Source organism: Erithacus rubecula (genome assembly GCF_903797595.1).
Source record: "Erithacus rubecula genome assembly, chromosome: 3".
In the NCBI taxonomy this organism is placed as follows: domain Eukaryota; kingdom Metazoa; phylum Chordata; class Aves; order Passeriformes; family Muscicapidae; genus Erithacus; species Erithacus rubecula.
In genome coordinates this window covers 15,487,130-15,506,657 of record NC_136689.1, presented here as the reverse complement: position 1 = coordinate 15,506,657, position 19,528 = coordinate 15,487,130, and the positions used below count along the sequence as shown (strand labels likewise).

Sequence of the window (19,528 nt, the reverse complement as noted above, 5' to 3'; positions counted from 1 at the left end):
AAGATAAATTGTTGGTTTTAAGATTACTGCTTGCATTACTCAGTATTAAATTATTAGCCAATTTATCTGAACAAATTTTATGTAAGTAAGGGGTGGCTACTCTTTGTCATCATTTTCCAGCAGAGAAGTAAGATATAAGTTACACCTTGTATCTAGCAAAATAAAACTGCAAAGTATGCAATCAAGTTTTTCATATTATTTTCAGCAATCACATTATTCTAGCACAAAATCCACTCATGGTCATTATGCAAGTCTCAGTTAATGATCTTCAAAATATATGTTGGTTTCCTCTGAAAAAATACTGGCATATCATTCTCATATACAACCATGGCTCTTTGAGTGGCTAAAACAATATTTTTCTTGTTGTCCTTCCCTAAATAGCTGATTTCTGTCACAGTCCAAATGCTTTTTTAAACTGTGTTGACTATAAGCAGTGTATTTTAATTGCCCAAAGCTAATGTGTTTATAGTCTTAAATCCCCCTTACTGTTCACAGAAACCAGGCAGACACCGAGAAGATCAACAGATGGGAGTGCCCAGCTCTGGCTGCTGTTGGAATAGGGCAGAGAAAGATTATTATGTAGTTTCTGCATAAAAATAGGCTGGATTCTTTAGAAAAAGAGTGGCCAGACATAGCAGAGTAAATTACATTGCAGTGTGGTCTCCAGAGGAATCCTGCCTAGAGTTCTGGGACTGCCGCAGCACTTTCACTCCTTGCTATTATTCACTGAATGTGAAATCATATAGATGTGCTGAGTGTGTTTATGGATGTGAAACAGAAAAGGAACCTCCCTTAATATGACACATACAGTGCCAGTTTTACAAACCTTGCAAATTATTTAATGAAGCAGCAAAAAACAATGAGCATGTGCATGTGTGTCATCTCTGCTGGGAGTGACTGGTGAGTTTAGCAATCATGCTTGTTTCACTGTGAATCATAACTCCTGACTCACTGCCACAACATATGGGTCAGCCTCACAATGTGGAAATGGGACAGCAGGATTAGTCTTTGAGCAGTGGATTGCTGACAACTCTCTGAAGTGGCTGAGCTTCTCAGCTTCTGCTGCACACTGTGCATGGTTGGACTAACTGAGAAAATCTTTGAGAGTGTCAATGAATTAAGGACTTTGACACCTAGAGAGGTGCATGATCCTGAGACTTGTGTGTACCTGGATAGCCTAAACAGAATCTATACATTTCAAGGCCTGTTTTCACTTGTGATGGCAGAGACAGGAAGACAGCCATGTAGTTAAGCAGGCACTCCCATCATGAAATTCAGAGCTCATGCTAAACAAAGCAGTGCTGGCAGCTTAGGTCCCTTGACCCATTGCTGTTTCTGCAGTCTTCTATAGCAAATACCATTATCTCCATATTTAAGCTGTGCAAGCAAGGCAGGTGGTTCAAGTGAACTTACCAAAGGCTCCCAGCTGTCTTTCAGACACAGAATGTGACTGAGGAAGCTCTTTGGTTTTTATTCCAGATTGTCTCTCACGGTAATGGCTGATTATTATTGACACACTCATCTCTGTTGTCAAGGTTACCCTGCAGCTGGTTCAGCAGGACCAAACTGGATGGAAGCCCTTCTCACCTCTGCTTGCTCTCACTGCCTGCATAAGGGCAATATTGTGCTCTACAGTCCCTTGATGGTACATGAAATGCAATGTTCCTTTCATTATAGATCCCAGCCCTAGGGGAGTGACTACAGTTTCCCATCTGTTTTCATGGTCAAAGATATAGCCAAGTCTGTAATACAGTGGACAGCGAATTTTAATGGTGAGAATACACGATATCATTGTCAAGATGTCTTTCCTTTTTTGTCACATCCCTGAAGTAATCAAAAGCTCAGGAACACTGATTGCATACATTTGCACAAGCTGAGATGGATCTGACAGTTTTCTACTTTTCTGAGCCCTGTATCAAACCAGGAAACAAGTAGACTTCGTGCAAGACTGTAAAGCATGAGGGCAATTCTGAAGTGCAAATGTCTGTCTGTCTCTATCTCCACATAGCAGTGATCTGCCTTGGAATCAGTTATGCTAATTTTCCACCATCAGACTTCTTCAGTGTTCTTCTAGGAAGATTGGTTATCAGGCAGGGCTAACCACAGTGCTGTGCCTTGACCCTCCCACATCTAAGGTCAGGATCAGACAGGACAATAAACAATAAAAAGAGAAACCCTCCCAGCCTTATTCAAGGGATTGAGCTAGTTGTTAGGAGTAAGCAAGGACTCCTGATGAATACTGAAAAGGAGGCAAGGAGAAAGTCAGCAAGTTGGATGCATCTCCCATTTCAGAGTTGGCTTCAATGAAGAAACTATGCAAACATTTGTTGAAAGATGTTCTGATCACTATACATCTTTCAACAAATAAATAACATTATTGTTTTGAAAGACTGAGACACCTTAATTATCTAATAACTGGTTCCTGCAATAGGCCTGGTTTCCCAGAAATTAAATAGATATGCAGTCAGCAAACAGGCTGAGTGCAGCACTCAAATCCAATCTCAAAAGTGAGAGACTAAACAGTTCCACCTGAAGAAGTACAACCTGGAGAAACACCTGTTCTCAAAGGGCATGCCTGAGAAGGTCTGAAACATCACATCTGTAAGTATGAGGTATGGAATTGTTAATTTAGGGCAGGTTTTCCCCTATTTTCTTGCATATACTTATCATTAAAATCAAAGATCTGATTGGCATCCTGACCAACTCATTCATTCTGAGTGAGGTACAGGATTATGATGTGAATCAGGACTAATATCCACATTGACTAGTTTAATTCTGTGGCTGCAGTGGGAAAAAAACCAAATCACAGAATATAAATACTCTCCAAAATACTCTCCAACTTCAAGAGTTTCAGTAGCCTTAGTGGAATACTTTGCTCTTTGGATATACCTTTCAAATTGAAATCCTCATCCTGATCCATGCTAAGACCCTGCAGTTCCTGTACACTTCAACAAAAACTAGAGTACAGACACTTTGCTTTCTTGCATGACTGCAAAGCACAATCCAAACTACAAAAACTGTCACACCTTCAAGAAGTTTTAGATTATTCATTATAAACAGGCACAGTGCTGTTGTAAACACAGCCAGCCATTTGCATGTATAATTATAGAATATGTTTCCATAGTTTAATAGGATAATTACTGTTATTGTCCTCATCCAGGGACTTGTTTTTCTGAGGTAAGAGTCAGGAGACCAGATCCTGAAAGTGGAAGAAGCCAGGTAACAGAGAGCTTTACCACAAAAACACAGGAGAATGATTTCTTTGTTGACCCTGGAACTCAGGTGAAGGCAACAGCTCAGCAGAGTCAGGATCCTGCTGGAAGAGCTGTCCCTCTGCAGCCGTGGCTCTGACAGAAGCCGCGATGGCCTCACCTGCCTTGTGCACACTGCTGACATCGATCGCTTCCTTTAGAGTGACTGGCTGTGTGACTGACGGATGCGATCATAAAAGAGCCTGAACTTGTTGAGATTTGATGGCGTCAGTCTCTGGCCTGCCCAGAGGCTGCTCAGCTGGGCAAGCACTGGTAGAGGAATCTCGGGCTCACATCTGACGTGTACTCTGTTAATTTTAGAAGAGTTGCACTTGTTTACACAAGTGGCCTGAGGTAGGTTTCAAGCCATAATAGCAGGTTAGCTGGACTGGTTAAAAAGAGACTTTCTCATACGAATTGGTTTTTAAAAAAAACCCCAAACCCAAACCAACTAACGTTTTTGGCTTTTAAGGGAGAATGTAGGAGGCTGGTAGAAGAGCACGGGGTGTCACCAGCTGGCCCCGGTGCTGCTGTGTCCCCAGACGAGCCCGTGTTTCGGGGCAGGATCCCCGCGGGATCGGGCGCTGGCTCCGCTCCTCACCGGGCGCTGGCCGCCGCCTGCGTGCGGCGCAAGCAATCACAGAATCGGCGAGGCTGGAAAAGACCTCTGAGCTCATCGGGTCCAACCGATCACCACCGTGTCAACCACCGCATGCCACGTTCCTTCCAGGGGCGGGAACTCCACCAGCTCCCCGGGCAGCCCACGGCAATGTCTAACACCGCGCTGCCATTCTATCTGGTGTCTTTTCTCCCCATAGCCCACATTGTGACACCCACAGCATCCCAAACCCCTCGGACCCGCGGCTCCCCTCAGGTCACGGCCCGGGCGCGCACCCCACCCGCCGCGCACGCGCGCACGGCCCGGCCCGGCCCGCCCGCTGTAAACAAACCGCGGGCGGCCCCGCGCAGGCGCAGCGCCGCCGCCGCAGCTGCGCACGGAGCTCGGGCGGTCGGGGCCGGTCCGGGGGCGCTGCCGGGATGGACGAGGACGTGCTGACCACCCTGAAGATCCTCATCATCGGCGAGAGCGGCGTCGGTAAATCCAGGTGAGGGGGCGCCCGCCAGCATTCCACAGCCGCTCCTGGCCGGCCGGTTCCGGCCTAGGCCCCTTGTCGGACAGCGCCGTCTGGGCGCGGCCTGCGCCCCGCAGGGCCGGGCCCGCGGGGGGAGCGCCCTCGCCCCTTCCCGGCCAGCCCTCCGCTGGGCCAGAGGTTACCCCCTTCTCCTCCTTCTCCTCCTTCTCCTCCTTCTCCTCCTCCGCAGCCTCCGGCAGGGCTGGTGTCTGCCAGGCTCAGCTGCAAACACACGAAGCGAGGGTTCTGTCGGGCTGCCGGGGTCACCCGGGCCGCCCTGAGCCCAGGGCAGCGTTGGTCGTGGGGAGATAGGCGCCCTTGCACATCTCCATAGCGCCTTGGGTTAATGTCTAGTCCATAGTATGTATATGCAGAGTCACAAGTGACCCAGCATTGGGTGTGTGCGGGGGAGCACGGGGATGCAGCAAAGTAGTTCTAACACAGGGTTTTTTGGTAATTACAGGCTTTTTCAAGTACTTTGAGGTTAATTTCTTCCTCCCTGCCATATTCATGGCTTTGCTAAGATACAGATTCCAACCCTAAGGAGTTGGGATCTTATTTGTGTCGGGTTTTTTTAAATAACTTTTTAAAAATGGTAACATAGTTCTTACTAAAGGGTGTGGGATATAAATCCAGAAGGACATCTGGGAGTGTACCACACGGGTAATTTTATATTTGATATTTTTGTGGCAATAATATATGTCCTTTGCCAAGACCCTAAATAACATATAAGTTGCTAATCAGGAGAAAAAAAAAAAAAAAGCACACATATTTGTTAAAAGTCTGTTACTCGTTTGAGTTAGCTACTGAATTGAGAATTAGTACAGTAGGCCCCTGGTGACAGACATGATCTGAGCAAATTTCTTTTAGTTGAGGTCATCTCTTATATATGAGTGGCCATATGGAAGAATTTTTCCTGGGGCAGATAAAACCCACAGCAGTTGGGCATACCTATTTATATACATGTTTCTTTGCATCAGAATGCTTGTTAAAAGAGACATTATGTAGAGGAAATAAAAATGCTATTAAACAATAACATTGCAGTTGTTCAGGTGCAGGAACTTAATATTGAATTATTCCTTAATTTGTGTCTCTTACCTGATGGTTGACAAGGAAAGGTCAGATGTTAAACAGGTATTAGCATGGTGGAGTAATAGGTTGGAGTCCTGGCTTCTGAACAAATGCTATCTTAAATGTGGTCTCTGTGAGGTGCTAAACTTTGTAGAAGAAGATAGCTATATATGAAAAAAAAGGTAGAAGTTGGCTGGGCTTGGCATACAAGACTGGTAAAATGATGGTTTTATTCTAGCAGTGGTATAAAGGTTCCATATTTTTTCTGTTTTGAATGAAACTAGTATTGGTTGTAACTAAAAATAGCTGCTTTTAAATAGCATTTTTATACAAACATCTGAAGGTACTGGTAAAAATCTTGTGTGCTGTGATTTTTTGAAAAATATTATTATTTTAATTGTTCTTTGATAAATAAGGCTACCATTTGGTTTTGGGGTTCTAGAGTAAGGAGAGAAAAAATGCTGGTCTGTGATTAACTTGGAGTTCTCACTCATCCTCATTGAAATAATGGAATTTCAGTGGTCACTGTTTTTGTCAATGCAGGACTGTGTCCAGCTGCTAAAAAGCAGCACTTGACTTCTAAATTCACATACTGAACGAGGGGAGAAGAGCAGAATGGTGGGGAAGACCAAAAAGTAAATAAGGCTTTGTTTTGTTTCTCCATCCTGGAAATAAGTAGAAGCTGTGGTCATAGCAAACAGCTGCCTGCCACATGCACTTGCCACAGATGTATAGGGCTGTTGATTTTAGAAACTGCATGCTCAGAATCTTTGTATCTCATAAAAATACTACATTTGACACTGGTAGCATTCTTTAAGGGACCCTGCAGTGCTGTGGTATGATGTGCTGTTAAATCTTAGTTGTAAATTTTTCTATTGGTAGCAGACACATTCATTAGGATAGGGGAAAATGCTGTGTGTGAGAGTTGTTATATACAAAGAAATACAAAATCATAGAAGATTGGGGAGCTATTTCTACTCTTCAGCTTCTGTGTCTTTATTTCTGAGGGGCGTTTTCCTTGCTGTTCCCCTGTGTACCCAGTTCAAAGAGTTATTTCTGGGATGAAAAGCTGACTTGGAATTTATTTCTCAAGCTTACAGAAATACTGTGTGAAGCAATATTGAAACAAAACAAAGAATACTACTTTTGTACTGAATTCTGGAAGAAGAAAAGTAGAATAAGGTTGAAGCAAAATGCTTTGCAAAGCAGATCACATGACTGTTCAGGCAACTGATTTGACCACTTGTGTGGAACTTAGTTTTCAAAAATACTTTCTTGGTAATACATGCAGAGAAGAGAGATGGTCTCAGGTAGCAGGGCATGTCTGCTCTATTCTTTCCATATTGTTTTCTTTCTTCCATATATTGTCTCTTACAAAAAAAATAAATCGGATGTGGGTTTAGTTAGCTGTGTGATCTTGGTGTTCTCTTCAGACTTGTAATTTATAGGCTTCTAGCAAGGTGAGGGTATGCTGCCATAATAGTATCTCTTATTTTTCTTTTTTCCCTACCAGCCTTCTGCTGCGGTTCACAGATGATACATTTGACCCAGAACTTGCTGCAACAATTGGTAAGTATGTGCTAATACAACCTTAGAACAACTGATAACATTTTCAGTGTAAAATTGTGGTTTGTTCAGACTTGCCTATGTGGTGGAGTTCAGATGTGTTTGACTTTCTGTAAGAACTGCTACTCTCCTACTGATTTATCTGTGCAAAATAGCTGTCAGGTTTTTGACTAATAATATTGCTGTCCAGACCTTGTGTCTATGCAATATGATACTTGGTAACTATATTAAGACTCTGTACCAGGTAGTTTTAACTCTTCCAACATCTGACAATACTTGAGTGCACTGGGCTCTGCCTGGCTTCTGCTTTTCCTCTGTAGGGAGGAAATTACAATGTGGCTTTTTTTTTCTACTTAGCAATCAGTTCCTTGGCAGCTAGACTCCTGAGAAAAATGGAAGAGAGCCAAGAATCTAGAGCTGCTGGGGAAAAAGGCAGTGACGTGTCATTGCTGTGCTGGTATTATACCTACCAGCATGGGTCATTTGTGCTGGGGGAGGGTGACCCAGAATGCAGGATAACTAAGTAGATTGGTTCTCAAAGGAAGCAAAATGGAGCTCTTACGAGTGTGTTGCAGCTCTGTGCCAAAGTAATAACTGAAATTATGGAAAATAGAGATACTTCTTCACACCATCATTTCAGTTGCATTTTTTTTACCTTCTCTGTAGGAAGAGTTCTTTGTAAGAGTTTATGTAGAATTTTTTCTTTGAGTTCAGCTGTTGGAAGGCAAAACTAGCTCTGTCTAATTTATTAAGAATTAAATTGTTTTTTTTTCATTAACGTTAGTAAGATTCAGGAGTACTATTTCATATAAAGCACTGAGAAGCCAAGGGGAGGAACATGGCCTATTTTTGTTAATTCCATTGCTTATAAAAAATGAAGTTGTGCAAGCTGCCCCACCTCAGTTTATGAGGGAGGATAGTGTGGAAGGAAACAAGAATTAATTAGATCAGGTGGTGAAGATAGCAATCTTGAATTCTAATCTAATAGTTTGGGCACTGTATATATTTCAGATCCTGTTACTTTCTTGATTTATCAACCATGTGTATTAGTGCAGAATAGCTACTTCTGCTTTCAAGATGTTTTGGATACCAGTAGAGTAGTTCAGTCTCTGAGTGAGCATCTTTATTGTTTGGGTTTTTTTTTTTTTTTTTTTTTGTTTGTTTCTAATGGTGGGGTTTCTTTTCATTCTGCTTTTTGTATCTGTATCAGAAATTGACGTCAGTGCACTATTTGAGAAACCAAGGAATTATTTCCTGAAGTAATTCTTCGTTGAGTTTGTCAAAATGTACAACAGCATGTGTGGTAGCTAATCACTGGTTGCTAAATAGCAACAACTCAAGCTTTACTGCTGACAGGTCCTACTCTGCTCTATTTCTGATGTAGAAGAGGAGGAAGAATACTCAATGTAAGCATTACTTCAGGTAGAGTTTGAGTTCTGGAACAACCTAATTGAGAATGAATGCAATCATTCGGCAGGAAAAGTCAGTTTCTAGAGACTGAGCAAATGCTGGTGTAGATCACCCTGTCAGGCCCATCGAGCTGATGTTTGAGGTAGTGCTGAGGTAGAGCTACTGTGACCCCAGCTGTGCAAGTCTTACAGCGTGGTGTGTGGGGTACTCCTAGGGGAGAGCAGATGCATTTTTTTGTCTGTTTAACTGGAAGAGGACAGAATCTGGGTTTTTATTTGTGTTCTCATTTTTCTCTTTAAACTACTGTCCACTGGCATTTCCACTTTTCTGGTGAATGTATTTCTAAGAAGCAAAATGTCAGCTTTAAATTCAGGGCATGATTTGTTGTTCATATAGATTAAGCATTTGGAGTGAGCTCCTAGAGGTAACTATTCTGCTGCCTGAAGACAGACCCTAAATGCCAATTTCAGGTACTTACAAGATGGTGAAATGTCAAAACACTTTGTGAGTCTCAGCTTGGAGTTCTTTTTGTGCTAATTAAACACTGTTTTGTTTTGAGTTAGGGAACAGAAGGGCAGAAGAGGTTTTAAAGCCTTTCCTGTTGAAACTGAAGAGTATGCTGCTTTTTCAAAATGAATGGACTATAAGTAATGTCTTCTTTCGAAGTCATCTACATACTGACTGCTGAACTGGCTAATGTGACTATGTTTATTTTAATTTGGATTAGAAAGTGAGGGGAACTTTGACTAGTTTAGTTTTCTTTAAGTTAGAGCAGGAACTGCACACAAACCCACAATACTGAGGAAAGCCTTGACAGTACAACTGGTCCCCTGTAATGACCTGTTGAGACATGTTTTGGATTCATAGATTGCACAGACCTATTGGGTGCAATTTAAAAGAAACCCTAAATGATTGTTTCATGTGGGTTATTCTTCAGAACTTAGTAAAAATCCTGTGATATTCTTTGAAGAACAAGCTACTTTTGGCAAATGATTCAGATGCAGTAGCTTCAGTTGGATTAAACATGTTGAATTTAACCTAGCAAATTACCTATCCTTGTATTCTCTTGAGGCTGACTTGTTTGTTGTTTTTCATCACATGGGTCTTGCCAGACTTCATGTACCCCAATATTTTCTGTTGTTCCTAGTGATCATGCTTGTCTTCACTTGCTTGATCTTTGTTTGAGAGGTTCTAGATAAGTGTTCAGTACAATCCGTATTTTGCAAATGGAATGATGTATTGCATAGATCTGATGTCTCTTGATTCTTCAGCTTTCCTTGTATTTAGAGTCCTCCAGCTCCTAAGCTGTCCAACTTGTCACATAGCTACAGCACAAATATTACACTGTAGCTAATTATGCACTTTCTCTAAAAACAGCATGGCATTACTGGCCTGAATATGGCAGTATCAGTGACAGAGCTCTTCTTGCAGATTTGTAGTCCATAGTATGTTAGTGTGTAGTGCTGAGGCAGGAGGTGTTAACATACTGGAGTATAGTCTAGTAGTGCTGTCTTGTTTCTGGCTGCCTTCCAAGGCATGGTGGAAAGCACTGTCAGCTCTCTGCTGTCAGGGGTAGACACAACACTCCTGCAAGGTCAGAGCTGATACCTGTCTCACAAACATATCTGTGTTTCACTGTTGGTTTTAGGAAATACAAGTGCCCAGTTTGTTTAATTCAACAAGATTTTCTTGAGCCTTGAATTTTTTCTGCTTGTCTTTCCTTATGGAAGACTGGCAACCAAAAACCTAAGTATTTAAAAGTTTTCTTGTTAATTGTCTTCTTTATGACTTGAGTTCCTTTGTTAGAATTCTATTTTACATACATCAATCACTCTGAAAGGTGTATTTTGGTGTGTTATTAGTTAATTTTCATACTTCTGCTTGAACAGTCAAACAGATGGAGTTTAGCCACTATTTTAGTTTCTTATTTTACTTGCATTGCTCTTGCAAAATTTAAAGTGACTTTTAAACCAGCATATAAAGGTGTGTATATCCATTTCCATTAAATAAAAATTTCTGAACTGTGTGGACACAAGATACTGAATCTGCTTACTGAATGGTAGAACAATACAGTGGCTTCAGAATACATATGTTTATCTTAAAGAAAGAAGTTTTTTTTCTAGAAATTATTATGACATATTTTAGTTGGTAATTAAATGTTAAGTAATTAAATGGTGAGTAGCCAATAGACTTGTAATATCTGCAGTTACAGGTTTTGGTGCCAGACTAATGGATAAAAGAATGCACTGTGAACTGTTGGACATACTGAACTGTGTATGGGGTTTTTGGAGTTCAGGGGAAGAAACATTCAATTACAGTAGAAGAAAGATTCTTTTAGTCTGAAATTTACTGCTGAGTGCTGAAAAGCAGACTGAACAGAATGTTCTCTAGGATCAAATTGGCTCAAATTGCTAGCATAGCAGTATTCTGTGAACTAGGTAAAGTTCTAAGAACTGGTGTTTAAATAGTTTATAACAACTGTTCTGTGAACATAAGTATAGAGTAATGTCCCGCTCTTGAGTAATATGTTGAGCATTATATTACTGCTAAGTTAGGGACTGGGAGTCCTAGTACCTGACAAAATCTAAGCTCTGTTCAGTTACTACAAAAGTTGATGTACTTTGGGGAAATAAGAGAGTATGGACTTCTCCAGTGCAGAATATTGTTGAAAAGCACCTGACACTTCAGGGAGCACTTTAATGAGCTAAAGCTGTGAAACAGTGGAATAAAAATTGTGTTGACCTGTTTAGAGTTCAGTGCAACTGAAGTTTAAATCTGTTTATAACATTCAGTTTCTTAACCATCCCGTATATCCTTTATGACTTTTAAGTTGAATGCATTTTGGCAGCTATTTGTATTTGTTTGTAATCTGCATGAATTAGGAATGTAAGTGCAGCAGAGTCATCCTGAGGCTCTACTAATTTTGTACTAGAATAGTTAAATTTTTTTTCTGGTAGGGAATGTGACGATTGACATTGTAATTCCAAGTACAAAAAGGTTGCTGTTGCACTTGAAAGTTGTTCTTGTAGAAGTATCAACTTTCTAGACTGCTACTTCATTTTAGAGCTGCTGCCCGGTGGGAAGTGAAAGTAACTCCAAAGTACTTGGAATTTATTTCTAGTTAGTTACTTGCTGTTAGTAATCTAAGGGTTGAATTAAAGCATAATGGATCATAACTCTGCTGGGCCTCTCAAACAGATGTGTGTCACTATATCCTTTAAATTTGCATTCACTAACATGTTCTCCTTGCCTTGAGTTTTGTGCATCTGGTCTGTGAGCAATTTATAGACTGCTAGTTCCTGGGGGTGGAGGATACATGAAGGAGGAAGAATTGTTACATGTTGGAGTAGATCCCTGAGCAGCAGAACCATTAGTATGTTGTCTGTTTGGAGAATGTTTGTGACTAATGAATAGAAAGTTAATCCATTTGAATTGTAAACTTGAAAATTTGTACAGGAATATACACTTTAATACAAGAGATGTAGTATTTGCCTTACTTCCATAAAATACTTTGAGTCAATGGCTTAAAAGGCCCTTAGGCTTTTGCAAAAGCCTGTCAAGAAGAAAACCTTGCATTTTGAGTAAGGTTCATAAATAGGTGATGGAACTTACTCTTCCTGCTTGTGTTAAAACATGGGTTTTTTGGAGTTTGATTTTATTTTTTCCATTTCTCTTTATTTTGTTTTTCAAAGATAGCTGTAATATGTTTGAAGAACTAAAATATTTTTTCTCCTCTAGGTGTGGACTTCAAGGTGAAAACTATTTCAGTTGATGGAAACAAAGCTAAACTGGCAATATGGGTAAGTCTCTCCTAAGTTCTTAATGTGCTGCTTTGCTTCAGGAGTAGCTAGGGTTTCTATAATGTCTAATTTGTATAGAGTCCTTTTTTGTTAATATGAAGGTGATTTGGAGAAGTGAGAGGTTAATACTGCAGCATTCAGAAGTGCAGTGAATTGTGGGACAGCTGGCTGATGGGGTCGTTCTGCTGCCTGTAAGCTTCTGCAGGACTAATCCAGGTGTGGTTGGGATAGAAGCAGAGAAAAGGAGGAATTAAATGGTATGAAATCAGTAGAAGGATGCACTTCTTTATTAAATTTTGCCTATAACGCTGAGATTGTATATTAATAGGTTAGGGATTACAGTTGCATGCTCATTTTTGTCTAAACTTCATAGCCATCACACAAAGGCTTTTATAGGCTCAGTGTCAGAATTATTTGTAGCAGATGGATTTCAAGGAGAGATAGGCAGTGTTTGTAATCATAGCTGTTCAACTTCTGCTCTAGTTAAAAGTAGAACTTCCATTACAGCAAGTGAAGAAAAAGTACTTCCAGGTTTTTAAAAAATATTCTCCATTGTGTAAACCGGCCTCCACACTTATGTGACTTGAAGTACATTGTTTAATAGTCAGACCCAGTTGTGTCTTCTTGTAGCAAACAAGATTAAAACTTTGTTTCTTGTATAAACAACTTATCAGACCTTTGTTTCCTTGGGATGTAGTAGCAGAACTTGAAATGTGTATTGCAGTATTTCTGTAGCTTGGAGAATGCTTCATAGCTCACTAACAAACAAGACCTATATCTTAATTACAGTAGTAATCACCAGTGAAATAAATGGGTTTGACCAGGGTAAAAAGTGTCATAGCTTGACAAAGGCATACATTAGGAAAGCCACACTGATAGCAGAACTAGGAATGATAAGTTAGGGTTTATTTTCTTTCATTTTGGTAAATAGAAAGAAATAATCCCGAGGCAAACTGGAAAAGAAAAGCTTGTGAAGTTGTGTCATGATGCAAAACCAGTTTTAGATGTGTGATATTGACTGAGTGGCTTGTAGAATGTTGAAATCCAGTTTGTTTATCCAGGTTCTTTGTCAGGGAATCCACAGGGTTTCATGTGTTGCTTCTAACCTAATAGAATAAAGTTGTTTAAATATTCTGTGCATAAAGTCTTCAATGGCTGTGCACTATAACTTAATCTCTGATAATAAAACAGCATTCTAATTTTGGTGGGTTTTATTGGTTTTTTTTTGTTTTTTTTTTTTTTTTTTGTCCAGAGCAATTGACTCTCTAAATTTTAGGATACAAACTGAACTTTGCTTAAAACCAGAAAAACCTCTGACTTATTTCTGCTTCTGCTTTGTTATAGCATGTTAATACATTTACCCAGATACTCAGTCAAATTTAAGGGGACCAAATAATTGAAGTGAAGGAACAGATTTTGTTTTCATGGGCTGTGATGCTTGTTAGAAAATCTTAGTCCTGCAGCTATGCTGCTTTCTTGCTGGTTGCTGCAGTGCTAGCTGCAGATCAAATGTTTTTGCAGAAATGTCCATCTTACTGTTACATAATCCAGTTGCATACTGTATCTATTCAAAGGTGTTTTCCAGGACAGATTATATAAAATCTCAAAGTTTGTAGTAAACCAGCTGGGGATGGAATAAACTCGGCTAATCTGCCAGTGGAATATAGTTTAAATCTTACTTTGTGTGTTCATTAGAAGTAGAATACCTGAAAGCTAAACTACATTCTGCTCAAATTCTGAATAATGGAACTTTTTGAATGGCTTGTTAGGATACTGCAGGTCAGGAGCGGTTCAGAACATTAACCCCCAGTTACTACAGAGGTGCACAAGGTGTTATCCTAGGTAAGTATATCTTTGCATGCTAATTCAAATGTTTGTGGCTTTCTTGTGCATTGGAGTTACACAAACTCGTATAGCCTTTACATAATATCTAATTGATATTAAAAATGTTTATATCTGTGTTGAGCAACTCATATTAAAGCATCTTGGTGTCTCAACCTCTTTCTCATGTAGTCAATCTGACCAGCTTGAGAACCTCTGATTTTTGCATGAGAATAAAAGCTACTGCTATCTGATCAGATAGCTTGGAGCTGTTGTCCTTGTGCTGTCATGAATTTGTCTTTTATTTATTGGTTTTTATTTTTTCTGTGCTTACTAAGGGCAGAGTTAAAAAAAAATTCTCGTTTGTGTAGTCTCCGTGTATCAGTGTGATACTTTTTCTTATCCCTGTTGTTTTTTTTTTCTTAATGAAATTAATAATATAAACAGTGTGGAATCTGGCTGAGGTATTTTGTTATTTGCCTCCCAGCAAATGTTACGCAGTCAGAATCACTTAGAAAAGACCAGCTGGGCATGGAGAAAGCACCAATCTGTGTGTGAGAAACCCAGGCAAAACCCATAATTGCAGCCTCACAATGAAGTCTCATTTGTGCTTTTTTTTGTGTATGGAAGCCTGTTTGCTAGGCACTGAGTTCTGAAATTCTGCTTCTCCACTGCTAGGAGTGAGTAGCTGACTAAAGTAAGGGCACAGATGTACATTCAATTTTCTTGAAGTTGCTTCTGACTTTAGAGCATCTTGCTAACCTATTGTGTCTAGTTAAATTGTTTAAGGTGGAGTAACATCTGTCATGTGACCTCCTGGTAGGTTTCCCAAGTTGAGAGTTGCATTATCTTCCTGGTGTAGGAAGGTGCTGTCAAAGCATGTCATGTCAAGTCCCTTAACCTGCCTCTTAATGGTGGAAGCTGTAAACAAGCAGTGTTTGGGAGATAGAAGGTTCTGCTGTTGAGATTTGCTCTCACATTTTATTCAATACCTCCTGACTCTTTGCTACCTTTCTTCCAAGAAAATTAGGTTGCTCATGCAAGCCAAGTTACAGATTTGAAAGGAGCTGTTTATGCCTGTCTGCACATGGGATGTGAAAACAAAGGAAAAAACACTTTCATAGCTTTAGTACTGAAGGTCGTGTCATCCTCTTTGCTTAGCTGTTTTGTAGTGATTTTAGGTATTCTACATGAGGGATCTGCTAGTGTAGAATTCCTTGGAGAAGGATAGTCTCTAGCCTGTAAGCTAGGATGTATCAAGTCTGAGAACTGGAGGTGGCTGAAGCTTGGAGTTGTTCTACATAAGTGATTTGAGCTGGTGGATGTCCTACTTTTTTCCCAGTTGTTCCTATAGAAGGTAAATTTGAATCTGTAGATCTCCTTCAGTTTTCTGATCCAAAAAGCTATCTTTTTTGCTCCTTTTGTAATGTAAGCTGTAATTCTTGGAAAAATATTGTGTAATAATATCACTAATATCTTTCAGTTTATGATGTCACGAGAAGAGATACTTTTGTCAAGCTGGATAACTGGTTAAATGAATTGGAAACATACTGCACAAGGAATGACATAGTACAAATGTTAGTTGGAAACAAGATTGATAAGGTAAACCAAATTCAACTGCAGTACATAATCTGCTGGTGTATTTTGTTAATAAGGAATATTAATGCTTTTTTTTTTTGTTATAGGAAAACCGTGAAGTTGACAGAAATGAAGGCCTCAAATTTGCAAGAAAACATTCCATGTTGTTCATAGGTATGTCATAGATATTTGCAAAGATCTTTCTTGATTTTTATTAAGTAAGGCAATGTACCACTTTTGTAGGATTGAGTCTTTATGTGTACAGTCCAATTAATGATATTTCTCAGCTGGACACACAGACAATGGGTATTCCTGTTTTTTAAAATTGTGCCTGTGTCCAGATATCTGTTCTAACTATGGATGATTATGTAGAAATTCATAAGGATGCAGGGCAGAGTATAAGCTCTCTGTAGCCTGGTGAAGCCTGTTTTGGGTTTGGGGTTTTGTCTGATTTCCCAGCTGACTTGCAATATACAGGCTAAATAAAAAAGGGAAAACTGGTGCTAGTGGCCAGCCTTCAGTATAGCAAAATAGCTGCTGCCTGAGAGAAATCTGTATTAGAATTGGGATGTAAAAATAGGTAGGTATATAATTAACTTTTAAATGGTGGGTGGGATTGAATAATGACAAAATTATGACTGGAACAAATATATTGGTCTCATCTTGCTGCAAAATGAAATGGGTCTTGTGGGGCCATGTAATGATAAATTTAAAAGGTGACTCTATGCATATGTTTATTATGTGTTTCATCTAAGGATCAGAAGGGATTATTTTGCAGGATTATTCCAGTAGCAGAGCAGTTCATTGACATGTACTCATTCATTCTTGTACTTAGGCTTACATTCTTTATCTCTAACTGAAGACTCATTTTTGTTTAGTGTCCTGCTGTGTTTCTTTTTAGCTGCAGTGTCAGATGTGAACATAAAAGTTCAAAATTGAGGCACTAGCTACTAAATGCATGGGAGATGAAAACAGAAAGGAAAATTAGACTATAAGTGTGCATATATGTATATGTAGGCATGCTGCATGTGTTAAGTATCTGTGTGGCTGTGTAGGTGAGCAGGGCAAGCCCTTGTGGAACTGAACAATTCCTGACAATGTCTGTTGTTGTCATAACATAACCTGTGGGCAGATTTCTTGGTCTTGGTCGAAGTAAAGACCCTGAGTGAAATGACCTAGAATTCTGCTAACTGCAAAAGGAATGAGATCCCTTATTGCTTTTTATCAGATGAGTTTTGTCTTGGAGACTGACCCAGAATCCTTCAGTATGGATGCCTTGATTCATATGGTCTGGTGGTAGTACAGTTATGTACAGATTAATGTACAGAACTGAACTACAGAACAGCAAACAGATTTTTGAGACAAGAATCCTCATTTTTCTTACTGGAGTGCTTTCCACAGGACAATAAAGCTAAGCTGTAGCTGTCTCTGTACGTTTTGGTGAAGTTTGACTTGAAATCTATTCTATTAAAAGTAGAGGTGCTGCCTGTGTGGTGACAAAGCCACATAGTTGCCAATTCTGGCGCCACTGTGTTTTTATAGAACAGGTTGTTGAAGTTTTAAGTCTGTTATAGGTTGAAACTTAAATGAAAGAGAATATTAAACAAGATACCAGAAGTAATGCTCACACTTGACTTTTTGTGTCCCTTTTGTGTCCAGAGGCAAGTGCAAAAACATGTGATGGTGTGCAGTGTGCCTTTGAAGAACTTGTTGAAAAAATCATTCAGACTCCTGGACTGTGGGAGAGTGAAAGCCAAAACAGAGGTGTAAAGTTATCAAACAAGGAAGAAGGATATGGAGGAGGAGGAGCATGTGGTGGATATTGTTCTATGTTATAAACTTTGGGAAGCTTATTCATCGCATATTTAAACAGATAGTTACATCTTTCTGTACATAAAGTCATTAAATGCTATTTTTAGGGACCTTGCAGTTTGCACATATTTGTTTTGTATCATGGCAGTGAACACTTGTAGGAAAAATGTTCTGCAGCTTTCCCAGTTTGAAAATGTTATGGTAAGCATGCCCAATTTGCTATCTCCAGGTTTTTATAAGTAGCATAAATAATGTGCAAGAACAAATGCACTAAAAATTTTACAACTGTATACATTAATTGTGTAACTATTCTAAACAAATCCATCTAACAAATACTGCATTGTCTGCTCTTGTCTTATTTTTAAATTCTGTTGAAATTATAGAACTATATAGTATGCACAGATCTTGGAAACAGTATGAGCTATAAATGTTACATTTCATCTCTTCTAGGAAATGCTTTTTGAAGGTATTAAAAGCAGCAGGATTATACAGTTCTTAGACAAATCTGCTAAAATTTTGTCTTTCAGCAGTGCAGTCTAAAACACCAATTGGCACAGGCCCTAGTTGGCATTAGCACTTTCTCGAAGAGATGCTTTGAAAGCTTCCTTTGCAAAGCTGGGAGATGCCATGTTTTCCTTTTAATCATCACTTCAGTTGATGGCTTAACTGGAGTTTTAATCCTGTGATATTTATATACTAAATTTGTGGTACTCTTGCACTCTAGGTTTTTATGATGGTCTGCTCTAGACTTGCTGCAGAAAGTCTTCATTATTGGCAAGGGGTCTGAGTGATGTCATTGTTCTTTCATTGTGAATCATTTTGCCACACTTCCGTATGGATTCCTAATTTTCTCAAATGTTTGTAATATAAGTTTATCTCAACTGTAGCTCACTGTTACTGTGAGACTCTTACCACGTCTGCTTTGAGCAGCTACTTATTCAGAAATAAAACTGTCACAGACACTAAATGGGAAGCTACAGGGCTTCTTGATCTCTGTATGAAAAAAATACTATTGCAATGAGTATTCACTTGAATTTACTGTATCAAAGCCAATGGTTTGTTTCAGAAGACTTGTATAGACTTAATAAATTTTTTTCCACAGTATTCAACCTTTTTAACCTCTTTCTATCGCAGAGTTCTATATTTTCTAGCGTGGTTTAAACAAGGTAATTTCGTACATACAAATTCTGAAGGGCAAGACAAAGATGCTGTGCTGTGTGGGTTTTTTTAAATAATCACTATAGTGCAGTCAGTAAAAGAACTATAAGGCAGTTTCTTGTAAATATAGTGAATGGCAGCATCTTCTATTACTTAATTCTATTACTTCTATTATATATCTTCTATTACTACAAGGTTTGGTCTAAATGTCAAGATACATGATCTGTGTTTTGCAACAGGTCTTGGCTGCTTCTGTTAAAATATACTTCTTTACATGGAAACTTGTTTTCTATTCTGTTTTATACTTGATAGAAAACTACCAAAATTTGAAGACTTAACCATGCTAGTTGTTTTTTCTTAATATTGTATCTAGTATTGTTAATGTCATAGGATAATTTAAATATGTAAATGTAATTAATATTAAATATGTGTAAACATATTAAAATCTTAGATTTGCATTACTGTTGCATGCAGAGTATGTGGGCTGAGCAAATCATGTTAGCATTGAGGTCAAAGGATTTGGCTTTTGTAGACTCATGGTAGAGGAAAGTTGTAGGTGAATTAACTCTGAATAACCTAATTTTGTCAGCCATAGTTGGCAGGTATCATAATGCTGGCACATGCTTGTAATTTATTTTCATATTTATTTCCCCCCTGGTTTGGGTGCATCCTTGTGCTTCAAAGAGATTTAACTTTCGGTTTCTCACAGAAGGTCCTTTTATCATAGGACCTGGATTCATCTTTATTCATCCTTTGCCAGATATGACAGCTTTTGTCAGAGAGAGGGAATGGCTGGGTTCTCTGAATACTGGGTATTGTTCTGCAGAAGAATTAAGTCATTTATTCCTTATTGCACTGCAGAGTATTTCTGGGAGAGAAGTATTCTGAAACAGCATAATTAGTGAGACTGAGAGCAGTTAGAGGGTTG

At 39.3% G+C, this 19,528-nt stretch overlaps 1 protein-coding gene across 1 annotated transcript; it reads left to right on the top strand.

Moving 5' to 3' along the window:
* Window positions 1-4,200: 4,200 nt before the first annotated feature.
* RAB18 (RAB18, member RAS oncogene family) lies at window positions 4,201-18,546 on the top strand. The gene is made up of 7 exons (XM_079299646.1): window positions 4,201-4,357; window positions 6,969-7,024; window positions 12,170-12,231; window positions 14,001-14,073; window positions 15,536-15,654; window positions 15,738-15,804; window positions 17,290-18,546. The coding sequence occupies exons 1-7, from the start codon at window positions 4,290-4,292 to the stop codon at window positions 17,466-17,468; spliced, it is 624 nt and encodes a 207-aa protein (XP_079155772.1). The 5' UTR covers window positions 4,201-4,289; the 3' UTR covers window positions 17,469-18,546.
* Window positions 18,547-19,528: the final 982 nt, after the last annotated feature.